General features: G+C 38.5%; 1 protein-coding gene across 5 annotated transcripts in view; it reads right to left on the bottom strand.

Moving 5' to 3' along the window:
* CNOT6L (CCR4-NOT transcription complex subunit 6 like) overlaps nt 1–22,644 on the bottom strand; it is a 99,620-nt gene that overhangs the window by 16,459 nt on the left and 60,517 nt on the right. For all 5 annotated transcript variants that reach the window (XM_058667181.1, XM_004596160.4, XM_058667178.1 and 2 more), the window contains exons 6-9: nt 15,664–15,732; nt 12,525–12,682; nt 10,426–10,580; nt 2,038–2,189 (exon numbers count right to left, since the gene is read on the bottom strand). In XM_058667181.1, coding sequence (XP_058523164.1) covers nt 2,038–2,189; nt 10,426–10,580; nt 12,525–12,682; nt 15,664–15,732 — 534 coding nt within the window. The remainder of the gene's footprint in view (nt 1–2,037; nt 2,190–10,425; nt 10,581–12,524; nt 12,683–15,663; nt 15,733–22,644) is intronic.

Here is a 22,644-nt window from a genome sequence, read left to right as displayed (position 1 = left end):
TCCTCCAAAAATTCTTCTATTAAAAAATTCCTGTCAAAATAAACATTAACATGGTACTTTCCAAGTAACAGATGGATAATACATTAAAAGCTGTGGAAACTGGGGCTGGGGTTGTGGCCTGTAATGCCAGCATCCTACTTGAGCACCAATTTGTGTCTCCATTGCTCCATTTCCAGTCCAGCTTTCTATTAAGGGCTTAAGAAAAGCAGTGGAAGTAATCATTTTTAAAGCAATCTAATCATAAGATGAATAGCTGTAGAGGCTAAGTGACACAGTTTTGCAGGAATGGGTGATACAGTGCAGTTAGGTGCCTCCTGGGATACTCATTTCCCAAAGTGGAGTACTGGTTTGTGTCCCAGCACCTCTGCTTCCACTCCAGCTTCCTATTAATGCATCCCTGAGATGTGGCAGTCAACATTCTTGGGCCCCAGCCACCCACATGGGAGCCCCAGATGGAGTTCTCCGTGAGTTCTCCAGGATCATGACTTCACCCTGGTCCAACCCCAGGTATTGCAGGTTGGGCACTGAACTAGTAGAAGGCAGATCAAACAGGCAAAGAAATAAGTCCACTTGCTCTTTCTCTCTCACCACTAAAAATTAAATATTAAGACAAAACAACTGTAGTCCTAATCCTTTAAGCAGTCTTCCTTTCTTACAAAGAAATTTCACAGTGTCACTTTTGACCATAAACAGTAAAACATACATGTTCACTGCATTGAATATTTAAAATTTGCCTCTTCAAAGGAGACGTAAGTACTTAATAATTAAACTTCCCGGGCCCGGCGGCATGGCCTAGCGGCTAAAGTCCTCGCCTTGAAAGCCCCGGGATCCCATATGGGCGCCGATTCTAATCCCGGCAGCTCCGCTTCCCATCCAGCTCCCTGCTTGTGGCCTGGGAAGGCAGTCGAGGACGGCCCAATGCATTGGGACACTGCACCCGCGTGGGAGACCCGGAAGAGGTTCCAGGTTCCCGGCTTCGGATCGGCGCGCATCGGCCCGTTGCGGCTCACTTGGGGAGTGAAACATCGGACGGAAGATCTTCCTCTCTGTCTCTCCTCTGTGTATATCTGGCTGTAATAAAATGAATAAATCTTTAAAAAAAAAAAATAATTAAACTTCCCTCCAAGAGCACAAAAGACACTGCTTCAGAAAGCAGAGGTATCTGCAATACAATGTAGAATTTATCTTTTGGAAATTTGCAGGAAAATTCCAAAAGAAATTCAATTTTCACAAGACTAGGACAAAAAGTACAAAAGAGAAGAAAGGAATTGGAAAGGATATAAAAATATGTAAAAGCAGAAAGATCACAGGAAGAAAAACTCAAAATCTCCTATCAAAGACTTGCAGAATTAAAGGGCAAGCTAAAGAATGAGAAAAGGCGGCATGATTTATATGCATATGAATAATTCAAATCAACATTCAAGGCAAAAATCTCCTTCTGAAAAAAAGTGAGGAGGTGGGGGAGCCCTGATATAGTTACCCCTTCCTGCTCTTTCTTAAAATATACTAATAAATGATGAAATGCTCAAAGGCAGGCAATAGAGGCTTTTTAAAAAAATTTTGAATGCAAAGAATATAATGAGTTTTTGCTCTGAAGGTAGCTATAAATAATCTAAAATGCTGAAGAACTGTAGATAAAAGATCCTGCCCTTACAATAACAGATAAAACAAAGAAATTAGGGAAGACATGCCAAGCACTTAACCTTAAAGACAAAAGATTCACACTCCAAAAGCTGAAAATATGGCTCAAAAGAGAATAAGTCATCCTAACTCATAATCTAAATTTAGCACAACCCCAAGCTTCCTTATTTCAAAGAATCTTTTGGAAGTAACAGCATATTAAAAATGCTTTATACACATCACTTGGTAGGAACACTATGACAGAGACCATCACATATCCCAAGAAATCATTACATCTTACACAATTGATACTATTTCCCTGTCCATCTCCCATAACTTTCTTCATTTTCTTCACATGCTCTTAGATGAGAAAATTTCACTGTTATTTGTAGCAAAATCATGTCAAATTGTACTCACCGGTTCCAAAAAGTTCTTTATGGACTTCTAATACCACAGCAACACCAATGTTATCTTTTGTCATCACTCTGTTTAGCATAGCTTCGGATCCATCTGAATTAGCCATTGCCACTTGGTTAAATTCGACTGTATGCTTTTGCACCAATGTAAATCTAAAAAGTACAATGCATTATTATGATTTAAGGTACATGGACTACCATGTTAAAAGACATTAAATACAGAAGCGTAGGATACAGAGAGTATCCAGTGTCTCCTTCTTACTTTTTAGCTGCAACTATGCATGTTATAAGGCTCTGCCTAATAAGATGTAAGAAATCTGGAATCTACAAGAAAAGAAAAAAAACCTGCCAAAAAGCATACAAATTCCTTTATCCCTTTATACTTCTGCCCCTCCTCCTAGTGCTTAGAGGAGTAACAACAATCTTGTAAGATGCAGCATGGCGAAATCTAACATTCTATGGATGGAAAAACAGTCAAACCAGTTCTGGACCGTCTGTCTCTTGATTTTTTTGTATGAAAAACAATACCCTTCTCCTACTTGTTTCAGTTGCTGTTGGAATTTCCTGGTATTTAAAGGCACACACAATCTTAACTTCAGAAACACCAATTTTTTTGTGTTGAGAAAATAGCTCTTCCTGTGATGACAGCTTTCACACCAAAGGCATTTCCTTGTGGCAAATGATTAAGTATTATAGAGTTGTAGGATTTAATCGATCGAGCCCAGTGCTGGTATTTAACAGAAGTGTGGGTGCAGGTAGGCTGAGATGCCTATGCTCCCTAGTGGAGTCCTTAGGTTTCCTACTTGCCTTTAGCTGTTAATGCCAGCTTCCTGGGCAGACCCTACGAGGCAGCAGAAACGACCGAAGCACCTAAGCTTACGGCTGATGTTGTGCACAATGTGTTATGCCTCCACCAGCAACAACAGTATCCCATAGGAGCATTTGTTCAGTCTCAGCTGCTGCAGTTCCAATTCATCTCTCTGATAATAATAGTCTGTGAAAAGCAACTGTAATGTTTTTTTTAAGATCACACAAGTACTTGGGTCTCTGCACACCCATATGGGAGACCAGAATGGACACATAGCTTTAGCCTGGCCAGGCTAGACTGTTGTGGCCACTTGCAGCATGCACCAGCAGACAGAAGATACTTCTCTCTTGCCCTCTCTCTGTATTTCTGGTTTTTAAATTTAAAACAAACAATAAAGGATAACTGGACACCTGACATTCTCTTAGGAGACACAGATTAAGTTCCTGGCCTGGCCTGGCCTGGCCTGGCCTGGTATAGTCCAGCCCAGGGTGTCCCAGACATTTGCTAAGTGAACCAGTGTATATTAGTTTGCTAGCTTGCTCGCTGTCTCTCTCACTTTGCATCTCAAAAACAAACAAGAAACGTAATAGCAATGTGGTCTTAAGCCAGTTAACTTCTATCTAATTTTAATAACTTGGGAACTAACTCTGTAGCATAGGGAGTTGATGCACCAATTACAAATGCTGGCATTCTGTTTGGGTATCAGCTTGTGTCCTGGCTGCACAATTTGCATTCCAGGCCCTGCTAATGCTCCTGGGAAAACTGTCAAAGATGGCTCAGGTGTTTGGGTCCCTGTACCAACACAGGAGACCCAGATGAAGCTTCTGGTTTCAGATGAGCCTAGCTCTTGCAATTGCAGCCATCTGGGGAGTGAACCAGCAGACACAAGATTGATCTCTCTGTGACTCTTACATAAAACAAATAAATCTTTAGGGGGAAAAAAAGGATATATATACATGTCTTCCAAGATCCTAAAAGCTGACCAGACGGATGGTACACTATATGGAATGATACTCGCCTTAGGATTCCATTCTGAGTATCTCAGATACGCTGACAAGTGTCAATGGCCCTGATACGACAAGCCTGATTATCAGTCCTGGGCTTATTTCTAACCCAGAACACTTAAAAAGGAAGTATAGTTTGATTTCCTCCTTCTGTAAGAAGGTGATCTTTAAAGTTGAATCAAAGAAGGACAAGAGTTACAAAAGTGAATGAGATTATGAGCATTCCGAGTCAAAGAGGTGGAAGCTGCAGCAGGGAAAGTAAAGAATCTAAGTTTCAGGACAGAAGGAACCAAAGGGTGTGAAAGGATGCTGGAGATAAAAGCGTCAACTAACAGTACTAAGCAAGCAAATATTATTTGTCATTTTTTTTTTAAGATCACACAAGCTACTTGGTAGAAAACAATACAGGAACCTAGACAGCATACAGAAGCCAGTTAAAAAGATTCTGAAGCTTGAAGAAATGATGGTGTCCTGGTTAATAGCAAGAGAAATAAATAACTGAACAACATCAAAATTTATTCTAGAAGATAGGAGTGACTATCCACCAGACTTCTTCAAACATCTGCAAGCAATGGAATGTCATCTTTAAGCAATTTCTGTGAGATTTTCATGTATGAAACAGGTACAGCATCATTACGTTTAAAAAAAAATAAAACTACTGAAAATAACCTGCTTTGAAGAATAAAAAAAAACTTGAGAGGGTATATTTGACACAGTCTTATTATCAGTCTCCATAGCTAATTTACTTCTCTATTTTGCCTCGGTTACAAAGTATTAATAACAATCCTGATGACACAGAAGTCAATTACGCACATCAGAAACACATGCTTCCAAAAAAATAAAAGTTGGTATTTCTAAAGTTAATTTATACAAACACAGTGTTCTTTTTTTTTTTTTGAATTTATTCATTTTATTACAGCCAGGTATACACAGAGGAGGACAGACAGAGAGGAAGATCTTCCGTCCGATGTTCCACTCCCCAAGTGAGCCGCAACGGGCCGGTGCTGCGCCAATCCGAAGCCGGGAACCTGGAACCTCTTCCGGGTCTCCCACGCGGGTGCAGTGTCCCAATGCATTGGGCCGTCCTTGACTGCCTTCCCAGGCCACAAGCAGGGAGCTGGATGGGAAGTGGAGCTGCCGGGATTAGAACCGGCGCCCATATGGGATCCTGGGGCTTTCAAGGCGAGGACTTTAGCCGCTAGGCCACACCGCCGGGCCCGGAACACAGTGTTCTTTAGGAAGGTTAAAATATCCTGCTTAATGGTAATATTTTTAGGGCCTGGCGCAATAGCATAGTGGCTAAATCCTCACCTTGCACGCACCAGGATCCCATATGGGCACCAGGTTCATGTCCCAGCTGCTCCACTTCCCGTGCAGTCTCTGCTAGTGGCCAGGGAAAGCAGTAGAGGATGGTCCAAAACTTTGGGACCCTGCACCTGCTTCGGAGACCCAGAAGAAGCTCCCAACTTCTAGCCTCGGATTGGCTCAGCTCTGGCCATTGCAGCTAGTAGGGGAGTGAACGAGTGGACGAAAGATCTTCCTCTCTGTCTCTCCTTCTCTCTGTATATCTGCCTTTCCAATAAAAATAAATAAATCTTTTTAAAAATAGTAATTTTTTCATATTTTAGGACAGTTTTATATTTTAAGATAGCTTAATTCTTTAGGATAGGTTTCTACCAAAGTCAACTCACCATTTTGAGGAAGAGAGGAATAGCAATCTAATAACCTTTATTTTTTCTACTAAACCTAGATCTCAATCTTTTAATTCAAAGAATATTAAATAAAACTAATTTCTCTTTCACATGGAACCGGCTTAAGTATCTGCAAGAAATGGCAAACTCTTCATCCCAAAGTCTTCCAGAGATGATGTGTCCAATTCCTTGTGACACACCATGTAAAGACAACTGTTCATTTGAGTTAAGTCAAATTATTTAAGGATGCATTTATTAAACCTGAACATAAATGAACCACTGCCTTCTTAAGTTTCAGCTGCTTTTTTTTGACTATGTCAGCCAGTGGGTTCTGGAGAGATATCTTTTTTCTTTTTTTAAGATTTATTTTATTTTATTACAAAGTCAGATATACAGGGAGGAAGATCTTCCGTCCGATGATTCACTCCCCAAGTGAGCACAACAGCAGGTGCTGCGCCGATCCGAAGCCAGGAGCCAGGAACCTCTTCCAGGTCTTCCACATGGGTGGAGGGTCCCAATGCTTTGGGCAATCGTCGGCTGCTTTCCCAGGCCACAAGCAGGGAGCTGGATGGGAAGTGGAGCTGCCCGGATTAGAACCGGCGCCCATATGGGATCCCGGTGCGTTCAAGGCGAGGACTTTGGCTGCTAGGCCACGGCGCTGGGCCCAGATTCTGGAGAGATTTCATTGTGCTTGTAGTGGCAAGACTGGCAGCAAATCAGAACAGCTGAACTATCAAAACCATTTGTGCAGTGCCGTCGGTGCATGCCTCACGTTGGGGACCTGGGATGGTTGGGAGGCTGGGTGGGGCTTCTCCCTTTATCTTCCCCCTTACCCCAAATACAGAAAAAATCATAATGTGAAAACAATGGTCTTACCCACTTTCCTGTAGCCCTTGACCCTTTGTGCCCTAATTAACTATGTAAAGATTATCAAAATAAAATAATTTAAAAAAAGGAAAGATAGAAGTTGCACTTTGGGTACAGCCACGATTGATTAACCTTTCTTCATTTGAAAAACAATTCTAAAAGCTCCCAAATCTTCTAAGGTATCTTCTTGTTAGGGTTTTTGGGTTGCAAGTCAACAAAAAATAAAACCAGTCTTCCCAAGTAGGATGAATTTTTCTTCATAACTAATATTCCTTTCCTTGAATATTACAAAGTCTAAAAGGGACAGTGGCTCATACTTTCAATTCTTATCACTTCAGTTTTACCAAAAACTGAAGAATCAAAAAGATAGTTAATAACTAAGGAACCACAGAAAGTTCCTTTTTTCTAGTGACGACTAATGAAGACTATAGTTACATTTCTTGAATTTTAAGAATTTCTGCAAGTACTCTTGTTGTAAAAGGATGAGACTTCCAACATTAAGGCTGACAATGCAATTTCCTATAGTTTATCTTCTTTCCATGTTTATATTTGTTCATAAAACATTATCATAACAATTAGACATAATCTATTCATGCCGTCTTAACCATACTATTCCCTACATTTTCCTCCCAAACACAGTGAGATGTATCCCATTCTGCTCCTTTCTATTTCACAGACTTCCAGTAACATTGTGAAATACTGAGGTATTCGTCTACTCCTTTAGATGTTCTTTTTGAATAAAGTGTCTTGGTTTATAACTTACAGTGATTAACTCAAGTCACTCAGTCTAAACAATATGGAAAAATCTTACGGACTGGCACAACAGCTCAGTGGCTAAAACCTCGTGCTTTGTATGCACCAGGATCCCATATGGCGCCAGTTCATGTCCTGGATGCTCCACAGCGCTGGGAATTTGCACCTGCCTGGGCAACCCAGAAGAAGCTCCTGGCTCCTGGCTTCAGATCAGCTTGGCTCTCGCTGTTTAGTCCACTTGGGGAGTGAACCAGCAGATGGAAGATCTCTAATTCTTTCTTTCTTTCCCCCAAAAAACTATACTTGAAAAAAATTGAGAATTGTCAAACACTTTGATTTTAAAACAGTGAGACTAAGAGTAAGCAGAGAGTCATTCTTTTATTGCTATATAATTTTGTAAACCACACAAACATTGGGAAGAATATACAAATATAGAAATGGGTCCAGAAAGGACAAATAACTCGATTAAGGTTACACAGCTAGGTCAGTGCATGCTAATCCATAAAGGTCTGCACCTTTATGGGAGCTGGACTGAGTCCTAGGTACTTTGCTTCAGATCTAGCTCTCTGCTAATGGCCTAGGAGAGCAGCAGAGTATGTCCCAGGTCCTTGGGTTCCTGTACCCACATGGGAGATCTGGAAGAAGCTCCTGGCTCCTGGCTTAGGATTAGCTCACTCTGGCTGCTGCAGCCATTTGGAGAGTGATCCAGTGGAAGATCTCTGTTTGTCCCTCTCTAACACTGACTTTCAAGTCAGATAAATATCAGTGGTGTGGGGAAGATTATACAGCTAAATAAATGTAGGAGCACCATCTAGCTTCAAAATGTTAGTCTTTACACCATATTATCTTGTCAATCTAAAGAAAGAGTAAAGGTGGGGCAGTGGGTTTTACGTTAAATTCCAAATAGTTTAACACTGGATATTGAGCATTTTAAAAGTAACTTGGATGAATATTTGTTACCAGGAGGAAGATAGTTTTAAGCTACAATAGGAGGTATAGCCCTGCCACTTTGGGAAAGAAGTTCAGAGGAGGCACAATGTAATAACGTATCATGAAGTCTTGAGTGCTGTTGAAAGCTGTTACTATTTAGAAACAAAGAACTGAGGAAAGGAGAAGGAAAATGAATCCAGTCAGATCCTATGTACTAATTTCTCAACTATCGTAAGCATTTTTAGTAATTTCTTACAAATACCCAGTATTTAAAGCATCCTAGATAATAGCTTCATAATTTTAAGTCCTTCCCTGCATCTAGTAAACCATTAAGAAATTTCAGATTTTTCCTCTCAAAACTGTGAGGGACATGGTAAAAACACATTATCTTGAAAGAAACAATGATACTTGGGAAGAGTTTGATGTTAGAAATCCCAATGCTACTAACAGCTAATACATTTATAAAAATTTAAGTGTTTCAAAAGAAAGTTCTGTATAAACAGTAAATTGTGAGAACACAATTAAAGGCAATTTTCCCAGAGGGATCATAAAAAAATCCAGAGGGATTATATAAAAGCTCAAATAGCAAGCGGTAAGATCCAGTTTATTGCAGTGCATAAAAGAATGGACTACAAAGTCAGGCTACTGCATTATCTTGGACTAATTACCAGAGCTATGATGATGAAATAACTGTATACTTCTCCCTGAGAGCATCTCTTAAATATAATCCATAGAACTGAGGAGACCTGACACACGTTAAACACTATGAAAATCAGTTCATGTCACCCACTGGCAAATCCGATCACCAGAACAGAGTGTGGGATGAGCCGGGTTTGGTCGCGACAAAACAAGTACACATTATGGAATGCCAGGGCGTGGTTGCCTGTACTGGATATGAATGCAGCATCCAACCAGCACACGTGAGATCCAGGAAGGGAGGGGCAGAACCGGCAGGGGGATTAAGAGGCTGGTCCCCTCGCTGGACAGCTACTCCCACTGGAGAGCGTCGGCTGGGATAGAGACAGGCCAGACTAAGCAAGGCTACATCACCTGTGCGCTGCATGTGGACTAGACCAGGGAAAAGCCAGGCTGGGCTGATTATTCCTGCTGGTGCAAGCATAAATTAGAGTGGGTGAGGGATGTTTGGGCATAGCCGCAGAAGCTGGCACTGGGGACTAATTCTGTCAAGTCAAATCACAGAACCACATAAAGAGTGCATAAACCGGGACAGAGAGACCTGGGAGGGAAAAAGTGGGTTCCCCCTTCTTGGGTCACTATTCCTGTGGGAGGGCATGAAAACTAGGACGGGAGCTGGGATGGCTAGATAGAGAGGCACTCAACAACACCCATGAGGGCTGGATGGTTGAGTTGGTTAGATAGAACTAAGCTTTAATACCCACTGACAAGTACAAGAGCCAAATGGGATGGGGGACAGACTGGTCTTCTGCTACACATACTGGCAAACCAGGGTAGGGGGCGGGCCTAGTGGGGGTTATTGTGGGTCGCCCCAACTAGGCTGCAGCTCCCACTGGTTGATGTAAGGGCCGAACCAGACTGGACTGCAACACCCATTGGTTCCAGTGCAACTCGGGACCGAAAACAGAACAACCCAGCAATTGAAACCACCAGCTGATCGGGGTGATGGACTGTGCCGGGCCCTGTGCTTGCTAGAACATACAAGAAACTAGTCTGGGAATACCTCAAAGTTTCTTTGGAGATCTCCCCAATCGAACTGCTGGACTCAGAACTCTAATCAAGAAGACAGAAGACAGAGCAGATCAATCATTCATCTCAGCTATATGTTGGCAGCGAAATACTGGGCAAACAGTGACTTTATAATGGACCATATCAATCAGTAGACGACCTCATCAAGCGAAACTGGCAGCGATTCATAACCGGAGAACTATTAACACCACTCGAGCACATATCTCAGAGCATGCCCCACATCCGGGACTCGGGGTGGGGGGGAAACCGGGTGGGGCTTCTCCCTCAATATCCTCCTTTACCTCAGATACGTGATGGAAACAATATTGACATAATAGTATTGCCCACTTCCCTATCCCCCTGAACCTTTTTTTTTCTTTTTCTTTCTTTAACTGTAATTAACTATGTAAAGATTGTCAACAACAATACAATAAAATAGATTAAAAAAAAAAAAAGAAAATTACATTTGTTATTTCTAAGATTCACAAAACATTACCAAACACTAAAAACAGTTAGTATATTCTGACTTCAGACTAGCTTTTTGTTATTTTATAGGATCAAACTAAAGACGATCTTAAACGTGTGATAAAAGAAATACATTTACACTTTCGCACTTTGTTTCCTTAACTCACTTTTCTGTTTTGAAGAATATTGCACAACCATCCACATGCTTTCTCTCCTGTTCAGACATGATTTTGGCACGTGACTTTGGAGAAAAAAATCCATCATATCCACGCTCCTTCAATGCAGGCAGAAAGAGAGTGAAGTATTGCTCTGTTTCCACTTCCTGAGATGAAAGAAAAGTAATCATCTATGTGACAGAATATAATCTAACAGTGATATAAAAATTTTCATTATCATCAGAGGCTTTATTGAAATGATTATAATTCATGTAACAGCTGGTCAAACCATCTTACCTCATTGCCAGTAACCGCCATTTGACAATGGCAACTTTTGAAACATGAGAGTGCCAGAAAGGTGACTGTCTTATGCCTACACTAGTTGTGACAGGAGTAGGACTGCACCCTGGGTCTCCTTTCTACTATAATTATCTTGATCAAAACAATTAAGTATATGACAGATTAAGTGTAAGAAAGCAGTAACTTTGAAATATGAGGAGGTAAGTTTTAAAATTATTCATTCTTCTGAGCCTTGGTGGAAAGGATTAGCAACCAAGAGTGAAAAGCAAATTTATCATCTAAAACATTCTGCTTTAAGATATGTATAGGTAGCTTAATTTAGTAATTATTAAGTTAGATTAATTTATTCACTGACCCACAAAATATTTTAAAACAAACTTTTCAAAATGAGTCAAATATGAAGATAATGATATGTGTACATGCATAAGGCAACATGATTTTGCAAAAGTAAAATCTCATAAAAATTAAGACTCTAACAGTACAGAAAAGGCTAAATGTGTATTCACATAATTAATGTGTTTTCAAGAATTTTAGTAACATAGATGGCACACTAAGTAAAATTAGTAAGAAAGAAATACACTAACAGGATCTCAATTTTCTCTTGGATATCATGAAAATGCGCAGAAGAAAAGCCTGTGGAGGTCCTGATGTAACAATGACCTGTGAGACACGGAATGAGATTGTTTTCCTTTATCATTCCTTGTCCCTTCTCACAAGCTTCAATTTCTTTAAAATAAATACTTTAAAACATGGCATTAACAGAAAATCAACTTTCTTGAAGTGTGTCTTTATCCTTTAAGCCATCCTTGGAGCAGTGTGAGGCTGCTACTGTACCAAAAAGGAGAATTAAGTAACTGCAACACTCTAGTTTTGTTTGCTTCTTCCACCTCCCAGTTCTGTGTCAGTGTTCAGAAGAACATTTAACTTTTGAACATGTTACTTCTTGTTATTTCCCAAACAACAGAAAAATAATTTATCACATTGATATAATCCAAAAAATAACTTTAAGCAATTTTTTTGCAGGCTGTGTTCAAAAGAACATGTGAGATTTCAACATATAATTTAAAACATCTTTAAGAAATATGTAACTGGCATGATGGATTTGTTAGCCACCCTGAAGTGATCATTCCACATGTACATATATATTAAAATATCACATCTCCATAAATATGCAATTTTCATTTGTCCATTAAAAATGTTACAAACATTTTAGAATGCTTTGAAAGTAGCTGAGAAAAAAAAATGCTTTTTAACTGGCAATAAATCTTTCTATTTATTACACTAAATGCTGAAAAAAATTGATACATATTTCATAAAAGGAGTTTTCAGTTTTTATAATAAAATTAAAAGACAGTTCCAAAGATGATTATAAACACAAAAATGCATGACTTACAGCATATTTTAGCTGTTTATTTGTAAAGAACAAACAATTCTGGGGAAGCTTTTTTTAATGGACTCTATTGTAAATTAAATTTATATTCCTCAAGATTTGGCAATCATTTGTAGCTTTCCCTTTTAGCAATACCAAAGATTTCTTCATGGGATAAACTCTTAACATGAGTTTCGTTAAAATGATTTTTTTTTACTTTAGAAAACAGCAAATTAAGGTTAAGTGGATGGCTGTACTAAGCAACACAGTTTTACTGTGAAATGTTCCAAATGCTTATTAAATTTGTTCCTCTTTTAAGAAAAGGAAATAAAATAATAATTCTAAAATAAATTTCACTTCAAAGGCAGTATCTCTCCCAGAGAAAGATAATATTTTTAAGTTCACCTTTAAGTTAAAAACAATTTAATTTCTAGAGTGTTACCTGAAGACTAATGATATCTGCGTCACAGTTAACAATTTCTTCCATAATTCCCTTTTTCCTGTATTCCCAGTTTAATGCCCAGGATGGGCAATAGCCATATAGCTGCCGCGTGGCGTATTTATCACATAACACATTGTAACACATAACCGTGAATGATGCTAAGAAGTGGGAGAAAAACAACAGGGAGAAAATTAGGCAATTTTTTCCAAAGCAGTTATCATGTGTATACCTACACAAGTACACATACATAATCCAAAATTACCATCATAAAAAACCAGAGGAAAAATAAAACAGTTAACACTGTATCTACTGAAACTTTAAATCAGCCATATGAAAGCTCATGGACTGAAGTAGGACGCTATTTACCCTTGAGATTTTTTTGTTATAGATCAGGGTTTTTTTTTTTCCAAGAAATAAAAACTCATTTTAAATCTACATGATAATTTTTGTACATAATTTGCCAAGAAAAGCTTTTCTGTATAGTGGAATCATGTACATTTTGGTTTCTTTCTAATTGAAGGACTCCAACTGCATTACTTTTTATTAACACAGTACCTAAAAACTTTTGGGTTTTGTGCTGCTGTCACTACTGTAAGCTGGAATAGTATAGATTAATCAAGTTTAGTTAGAAGAGAACCCTTTTTGCCAATCAAATATTCATTTGTGAAACAAAATTCTCATCTTACTGTGCTTCTGAGCTAGCATAGGCATTTGGCCTAGCAGTGAAGACACAAACTTAAGATGCCTTCCATCATGAGAAAACCTCAGTTCGGCTCCAGCCTCTGGCCTCTAGCTAATGCAGGGTTCAGGAGGCTGGGTTCCTGCCACACACCAGACTGAGTTCTCACTCCACCTGGCCCAGTGCCCGACATGACAGGACTTTGGAGAGTAAATGCAGTGCTCTCTCAAATGATCTTTATAATGACCTTGAATAATAAAAGGACTATGAACATACTAATAGCCAAGAGAACATGGTTTTTATCCTTTCTACGCAAAAATATACTTTAATATACCATCAGCATTTATACCACCAGCATTTCACCTACAAAATTTGAAGTGGAGACTCTCTGGTTTCTGACTGCCATGTTCCGGCTTAAATGTATTCCAAGGCTAACTTAAGTTATCAAAGTTTGCCTTCTCTCAAAATATACCATAAAACCTGAAAGAAATGCAGAATCTCTGGCTCCACAAGTTAATTATTGAATAGGAGGTGCAGTTTACCAAAATCCCCAGGTGATTCATAGGCACGTGAACATTAAGGCATGAAAAGAAATTCTAATCTTCACTTACTCCCTATTCTTGTTTCCCATCAGAAATGCTCTGGAGAATATAAAGGAGAAAAAAAAAAACTGCTGATACCAAGGAAATGATTCCAGACTGAGTCACAATCAGAGGCTCGGCATTTATTTTTTTTAAAGAAAGACCTTTGAACTGACAGGAAGAAATGGATGAGAATCATTTATATAAATAACATGGGACAAATACAAGGTGAAGTAACAACTGACTTGGGTCGGTTCAATTTCAAAGGATTGGAAAGATATTCGCGGCCACTGAGTTCATTGGTCCCCTAGGAATGGACTGATGACCGTTGTACAGCCCAGGGGCTAATTTTCAGTGTGAGGTGACTGATATTCTCTGATTATTTATCTTGGAAATGATCCAGAACAATTCCCAAGAAACCACATTTTTAAGTGAACAGGCGCAGTTTACTTCTCCAGAATGGAAACGTCCTTTGGCAGTAAAGGGAAATGAAGCAAGATGGTTATTTGCCTCATTGACTTCTTTCCCTAAGCCTCTGTGACATGAATATGTCCCACAGATAAGGCCAGAGGTTAAGATTACACGGCTCTTTATTGTCAGTGCCAATGCCGGAGAATAAAATCAGCTAAGTCACTACTATCACCGTTTTCCATACTCTGTTTCTGTCTGGGGCCTTTTTCACCCTATGGGATTGATTCCTACATAGTTTATCATTACCACTGTTTGGCTAAAATCCTTTACAATTATCACCAGCTGGTATCCATATTATGAACATCACCCCACACATCACAAGTAAGTATCTGTTTAACAATATGTACTTTAGCACTAAAATTCAGAGTCATACATCCCAAGAAAATTCTTGAATACATACTTTGAGAATTCAGCAACTAATGAAAAGTCATTTCTGTCGTTCTTTTTCTTAAAAGGAAGGAAGACTGCCATACAATATTAGGAAAGTTTTTCTTCAAGATTATGTTTACTCTAATAGGCAATTACTCTGAAGAACTAGAAAATGGTACTTTTGGTATCACAGAGGAGTAATTAGATTGTACTCCAGGTACAGGCAAGAGTAAAATATTCCTTTTATTTAGACAATCAGTGCACATCCTGACAGTTAAGTATTATTCACAGTAACACTGACACTGCCCTTTTTAAAATGGTTAATACTATGGTTTCCAGACTATGCTAGCTTTGAAATTATCTCCTCTAGAAGACACAAAATGTACTGCATATAGTATTTTTCAATGTTGATAAAATATAAACAAAACCATAAAGTTTGTAATTCCCACATTTCCCAAAACTAAAACAAACGCTTTGTTCCAAATATTTCTAATTTTTAAAAAAAGAAAGAAAAAGTGGCAGCAGGCTAGGCTGCCTCTTCAAACACCCATATTCTTCTGCTAAGAAACCTCAGAAAACAGGTGTTTGGGCTCCTGGTTTTGGCAGCTCTTGCAGGCACCTGAGAAGAGAACCAGGACATGGAAGGTTTCTCCCTCTCCCCTTCCCTCCATCTTTCCCTCTAACCCTTTTAAATGAATACATCTTTCAAAAATTATGAAAGTTATCAGCCTACCTCTAGAGAAGGGTAAATTGCCTAAATGGTTTAAAAATTTCCAGAAGAATACTCATTGTTACTCATCTTTCTTAGACCATCCAAGTCTCTGCGGGTAGAGGCCATATCGAAAGCTGTATTACAAGGACTAATTTTAAAACCAAAAGCTGCATCACTGACACTTGTACCTAGGCCTTTCTTAAGATGAATTTTAAAAGTCATCTACCCATGGTAGGTCAAACTAAGGCTTGCTACCCAAAGACCATGAAGCTCAAATGGTATGTAAGTATTTCTGACACAAGTAAAGGAAGAATGAAGAACAACTACCTGATGGCAGAATTTGGTCTCGTTCTTTTAATGTAATCCATGGCCTCGGAGGAAGCTGCTCTGGATGAACTGAAAAACATTTTTGCAAAGGTAAGTTACTATTACATTTTCTAAAATCAGTTTCTCTTTTTTTAAAATATATATAATGTCAAATGAGCCTCTGTTTCTTACTCAGTTGTACTGGTCCACAAACCAAGTTAAATATCTAGTAATGAAATTTAATATTTACAAACAAGAAGAGGTTTAAGAAGAGCTCTACAGAAAACACAGAACGAGATATAATGCTAAATAAGCCATTAATGACATTTCCACTCACAAGGTATTTTTGAAAAGTATCGATTTACAACACTAAGTAAATAAGTCTTAATTTTATTTGTAAATTGCATTGACTCCAAATTGTTCCACACCACAAAAATTAAAGCTACATGAGCTTAACAACAGATTAAAACATTCAAACATCTTTAAAATAAAAAAGTATACATAAATATAAAGGAAAAGTAACTGAATTTTCTAAAGGGGCTTTCATGTTCCGATTTCGTTTTCTCTTAGAATGTCTTCCTTCTAAAAATCTTTACAATTACAGGGCAATTTGATTCAAGTTTAAAGATATGCTCATACTACTAGTGGTTGAGAAATGCATACCTTTAAAACAAACCACTCTATCTTCAACTACCCCCAAATTTTGACTATAGTGGTCTCAGACCATCAAACGTATTACTTTGCTAACAGTTTCAGCATTCCTAAGGTCTACTATTCTATTTTAGCAGCAATATTTTCACAGAGTGAACACTTCATCACATATCCTGCACTCTTCCAGCAGATAGGAAGGTCATCACAAGAGGACAAATTGCTCATCTATGGCTTCAGTGTACTGACTCCTGGAACTATACTGTGTCTGTTACAAACACCATTCCTGAATCATGGCAATTATCCCAAAACGCAAAGTCAAATATGCAACTCAAAGTTTTTTTTTTCTAACTTTTGAGATCCTTATTAGCAAAATCTCCCTAAGGTGGCTAAGTGAAAAATTTAGAAATTAGGGTGAATATTTGGTGCAGCAGTTAACGATGCTGCTTGGGATGCCTGCATCCCATATTAGAGTGCCTGAGTTCATGTCCTGGCTTTGCTCCCAAACCCAGCTTCCTGCTGATGTAGCCTGAGAGGCCACAGGCGATGGCTCGATGGGTTGGTTACACATTGGGTTACAGGCTCCTAGCTTTCGATTGGCACACCAGAACCAGCCGCAATGGACATCTAGGAACAAATCAATGGATGGGATATTTTTCTTATCTCTGTCTCTCTGCCGTTACAACAAATACAACGATGAAGATAAAAACTTAGAAAACTCTCAAAATAAAACATGCTAATGTCAACATTTTGGTGGCTCCCAAATTTTAACATGTCAACAATATATCAATGCAAGTGAAACATACAATATTCATCAACAGTATCTAAACAGCCAAAAACATATGAAAAAATACTCTATCCCTTTAACATCCAGGAAAATTAAAAAGGATGAGATACTTGATGACATAATTGTCTTTAAGTTTAATAACATGCAGAGTTGGGCCCGGCGGTGTGGCCTAGCAGCTAAAAGTCCTCGCCTTGAAGGCCCCAGCATCCCATATGGGCGCCGGTTCTAATCCCAGCAGCTCCACTTCCCATCCAGCTCCCTGCTTGTGGCCTGGGAAAGCAGTTGAGGACGGCCCAATGCATTGGGACCCTGCACCCACGTGGGAGACCCGGAAGAGGTTCCTGGTTCCCGGCTTTGTATTGGCACACATAGGTACACATCTGCCCGTTGCGGCTCACTTGAACCAGCAGATGGAAGATCTTCCTCTCTGTCTCTCCTCCTCTGTGTATATCTGGCTGTAATAAAATGAATAAATCTTTAAAAAAAATAAAAAAATAACATGCAGAGTTGACAGCGGTAATAGGAAACAACTACTTGCATGTATAGTTATGGGAATATAAATTAGCACATCCACATACAGAACCAACTGGAATTATATGCTAAAATTTAAATTTTTTCCTGTATCTAGCAATTTTATTTCCTAGGATAACCCCTTTGCCCAAAGCAGAATTTTTTAAAAGATTTATTTACTTTTATTCTAGACACAAAAAAGAGAGACAGAGTTCTACCAATTGCTGTTCACTGACTATAGGGACCCGATAAATGGAGCTGGGCCAATCCAAAGCTAGGAGCTTCATCTGAGTCTCCCATGTGAATGTAGAGACCCAAGGATTTAGATCATACTCTGCTGCTTTCCAAATCCATAAGAAGGGAACTGGATTGGAAGTAGAGCAGCCAGGACATGAGCCAGTGCCTATAGGGGATGTCAGTGTCATAGGCAAAAGATTAGCTGGCTATGCCACAGCAAAGTCCCCTTAAAGCAGAATTTTAAAAGATATCGGAGTACCTGGGATCTTATACCCCATTCTGCTTCCTGCTAACAAGCAGCCCAGAAAGCAGCAGTAGTGGCCCACGGAGTCCTGCTCCTGCCTGGCTTCAGCCCCTCAGCCATGGCAGGCGTTAAGGATATAGGAACATCATCTTTACTACATCTCTCAAATAAATTTTAAAGATATGTTTAAGTTCAGAGAAAAATTAAAACATGTTTATATTGACACAAGAATGTTTTGAAACATGTGCAGTTTTTTTCATAATGAGCATTTCCATTAACTTTCTTAAGATCTCCTGTATGTGTTAAAAGTAGAGAAGTATTCAATGAATACCACTGAGTGGAAAAAAAAAAAATTCACACACTAACCCTGCTACCAATTCAAATTCTCAGCTGACTAAAGCAGTTAATTCCCTGCCACCATGTGGAACGCCCAGATTCAGCTCCTGGTCCCTGGCTGTGGCCTGGTCCAATCCCAACACTGGCTAGCTGGGGATGAAGGTTCTCAGTTTCTGGCTCACTACCTGGCTCTCTCTTCCTCTCAAATAAATAACTCTCTTAAATTAAAATGTAAAAAAATATATAATGAAATCAGAATTCATTTGAAAAATTTAAAAGCATACAGTAAACAGTATAAAATTCTGATAATTTCTGCACACAAATCAATGTCTAATAAAAGCACAAGTATACACATCCAACTTAGAACCATGAACACATACATGAGACTGAGACAACAGAGTAGACAAATGAAACTCTAGCCTTAACAGGAATTACAGTCATGAGATATTTAAATGCAATTTTTAAAAGATAAAACAGCACGGTCAATAACAGGACAAAAGAATACTACTTTTTCATAAAAGCAATAATGTTGACCCAATCTAACCAAAGCAGCATCTCCAAGCTTATCCCACACCTGACACAGCTGACAGCAGTGACCCTGCTCCGCCCACAGGGAAGGTGTCACCAGGGCCTGGAAGGGAGAACACCGTCTACATGCTAAAGCTAAACAGGGCAACTGTCTGCCACAGCTGTACCCATAGAAATGACCAAACGTCTCCTAACACAACATCCAAACCGTCTGCACTACAAATCACTGATCACACTAAGAACCAGGAAAACCACAACTAGAGAAAAGGTTTTCAGAAGAAACCAAGAAAAACTAACAAAAAAGGGGTTATGCTTAAAAACTTCAGATGAGATAGGAACTTGCAAAAAACAAAAATTTTAAGGGTACAATAGAGATTTAACAAGATATAACTTCATCAAAAAGATAAAAGCAGTGATCCTGACAACAGAACAATAGAACTTACTCAATCTGAACAACAACAACAACAAAATGTACAGAAATTCAAGGACCTGCCTGTGGCACAAAAAGACCATCCGAGTTTCAGAAGAAAAAGAAACGAGGGGCTGAAAATGCATGCTAAAGAAAGGAGAGATTAAATTCTACACAAATGTTAAAGACAGAAAATGACAAATTCAAGAAGGTAGACAATCTTTGATTACAATAAACCCGAAGAAGCCTAAATAAGAACATAATTAAACTTGTGAAAACCAAGAAAGAACTTTAAAATCAAAGGAGAGAAATAACACATTACTCAAGAAGCAATACAAATTTGAATCACTCTGAATTTCTTTTCTGAAACCATGGAAGCCCAAGGACAAAGTATATTCTTTAAGGGCTATAAACTGCCAATTCTGTATTCAGTAGCTTATCTTCATACATCAACAGGAAGTAGTTAACAAAGGAAAGCTATGAGACTTCATTGTTCCAAGACTGTAGGGGCCAGCACTGTGGTACACCTGCAGCCCACATATCCTGTATGTGCACTAACTCAAATTCTCACTGCTCAACTTTTGATCCAGTGCCCAGCTGGTGTGCCTTAGAGGCCGAGGTTAGGTCCAAGTGCTTGGTCCCCTACACCCATGTGGGCGACCGGGAAGAAGATCCTGGCCCAGATATTGCAGCCATTTCAGGTGTGAACCAAAACATGAAAAGACCAGTCCCCCCTGCCGTCACTCCCTTTTTCTTTGTAACTTTGCCTTTCAAAGAAATACATCTTTTTAAAAAAAAGCCCATTACAAATGAAAATATGAAAGAAGAAATGGAACACCAAAAGGTTACCACAAGTAACAGATAAAATTGTGGGTAAATACATACTATCATTTTCCCCATCAGCTTCTTAAATCATATTTGATAGATGAAGCAAAAAAAATCTAAGAATATGGTGTGGTCCTCTATACAGGTATCTACTATTCTTAAATACACAGATTAAAAGACAGGGCAGAATCTTAGCAGAGTAAATGAAAAAACATGACCAATGACTCCACTACATGCTGATCATAAGCAGTTCACTTCAAGTACAGTCATTATGGAGATGCCTCAAAAACCTAAAAAAAGATCTGGAATATGATCCAGCTATCCCTTTTCTGGGCATACATCCTAAAGTAAAATCAGATTTGCACACAAATGTTCACTACAACCCTATTTACAATAGACAAATGGCAAAATCAGTCTAGCTGTCCATAAACAAATGAACAAATAAAGTGTGTCATACATATACGATGGAGTATCATTCTGTCATTAAAAACAATGAAATCCTGACGTGCGGCCAAACATAATTAGGAATCATAATGTCGAATGAAATATGCAAGATACAGAAAGAAAAATACTACATGTTCCCCCAAATTAAACATTATTTATTTGGGACTAGAGCTTTGGCATAGTGGCTAAATGTGGTGCTGGTTGAAGTTCCAGCTGCTCGACTTCCAATCTAGCTCCCCACTAATGGATGGCAAAGCAGTACAAGATGGCCTAAGCGTTTGGGCCCCTGCATCCACATGGGAGACCTGGAAGAAGCTCCTGGCTCCCAGCTTTGGACCAGCTCAGCGCCAGCCATTGCAGCCTTTTGGAGACTGCATCAGAAGAGGGAAGACTGTCTTCCCTTCTCTCTCTGTAACTGTTTTTCAAGCAAAACAACAATAATAATAATAATAATAACAATAAATCTTTTCAAAATTATCTGTTCAATTGGAATTTAAAATTGTGATTATTAGAAACCCAAAAGGGTAGAGGTAAGGGGGTACAGGGGCAAGCATAGAGAATGCAAATAAAAACACAATAGGGTAAACCTAAAATGTTCTGGTATTTTGTACAACCGTTTAAGAAAAGTGAACCAAGGATGGAAGAGATTTCCCCCATTATTTGACCTTTCAAAACCTTAAAAAATATATAGGAATATAGAGACAATGCAAATAAGTAAGTGTTACAGATGACAGACACCACTATATAGCAAACAGACACTGAGACATCAGAAGAAATCCTGAACATTATGCCAACAAATTTGAAAATTTAGACAAAAAAGCCCAGGTTTCCATAAAACATAACTTTCAGAACTGGACAAAAACGAAAAATCAGATAGAATTACGGTTACCAAAAAATTAAATCAGGACTTGAAATTTCTCATGAAGAAACCCAAAATACAGATGTATTCTACCTAAGATCTAGAATAAACAATCTTGAACTCCTCCAAATGACTGAACATGAGGACATATTTCTCAATAAATAGTACAAAGTTGATTTAAATTTTTTAAGGACTTATTTATTTAAAGAGTGAAAAAACAAAAAAGGAGAGATAGATTTTTCATCTGCTAGTTCACTTCCCAAATGGCCAAAACAGCCAAGGCCAGGCCGTCCAAAGGCAGGAGCCTGGCACTCCATCCTGACCAACCAAAGCCAACACACCTTCAATAGCAAAACTCAACAAAGGACATTAAAGAAATAAAATTATTAGCTAATCTCGCTCATAGGCATATTTGAAAAACAACATTATAAATATTAGTAAACTGAATCCAGGTATAACAATGTATTATGAGCTGGAGTTTATCCCAGCAGTACAAAGTTGTAAACTTATGAAGATTAATATACCTATTCTATGAGCAAAATAAATTGTAAAAGTCATCTATCTATCCATTTTTTTAAGACTATTCGAAAGGGTCAATGCTTAGAGTTCCCACACAGAAACTTGAACTCAGTGCCAAGAGGTACTGTACAAATCTCCAACAGAAGAGTTAAGACCTCATTGGTAAACCTGTCAGTTCTTTCTAGAGATCCACAGAGTCAATACAATTCCTACATTGTGAAGAAAGATAAGCAAAATTCATCCTTAAAGTTATGATGAAAATATGGGGCATCTTCAAAAAGGTTATGGAAAATGTGTGTCATGAAAAACACTAATGATTTTCAAAAACATACCAAACATATTAATTCCATTTTCCATAAACTTTATGAAATATTTCCATGCAAGGCTAAAGCAGCAAGGAGACAAAACTGGCTAAGATTATTCCCAACCGGATTAAAAGAAAAACTTAATCTAATGGATCTCAAGATTTTTACGGTTAACATAATTAAAGACACTCTTATACTGCTGTAAAACTTAAGCGAGACAATGGAGAATCCAGAAGCAGAACCACACACTGCAAAAACTTAACAATTTGTGACAAAGAAAACACTAAAAACAAAAATGAAAGGATAGTCTTATCAATAAATTGCTCAATGTTACTTATGCAAAAAAAATTA

This window comes from Ochotona princeps, chromosome 7 (assembly GCF_030435755.1).
Source record: "Ochotona princeps isolate mOchPri1 chromosome 7, mOchPri1.hap1, whole genome shotgun sequence".
NCBI classification, from domain to species: Eukaryota; Metazoa; Chordata; class Mammalia; order Lagomorpha; family Ochotonidae; genus Ochotona; species Ochotona princeps.
This window is presented reverse-complemented; position numbering and strand designations above follow the sequence as displayed.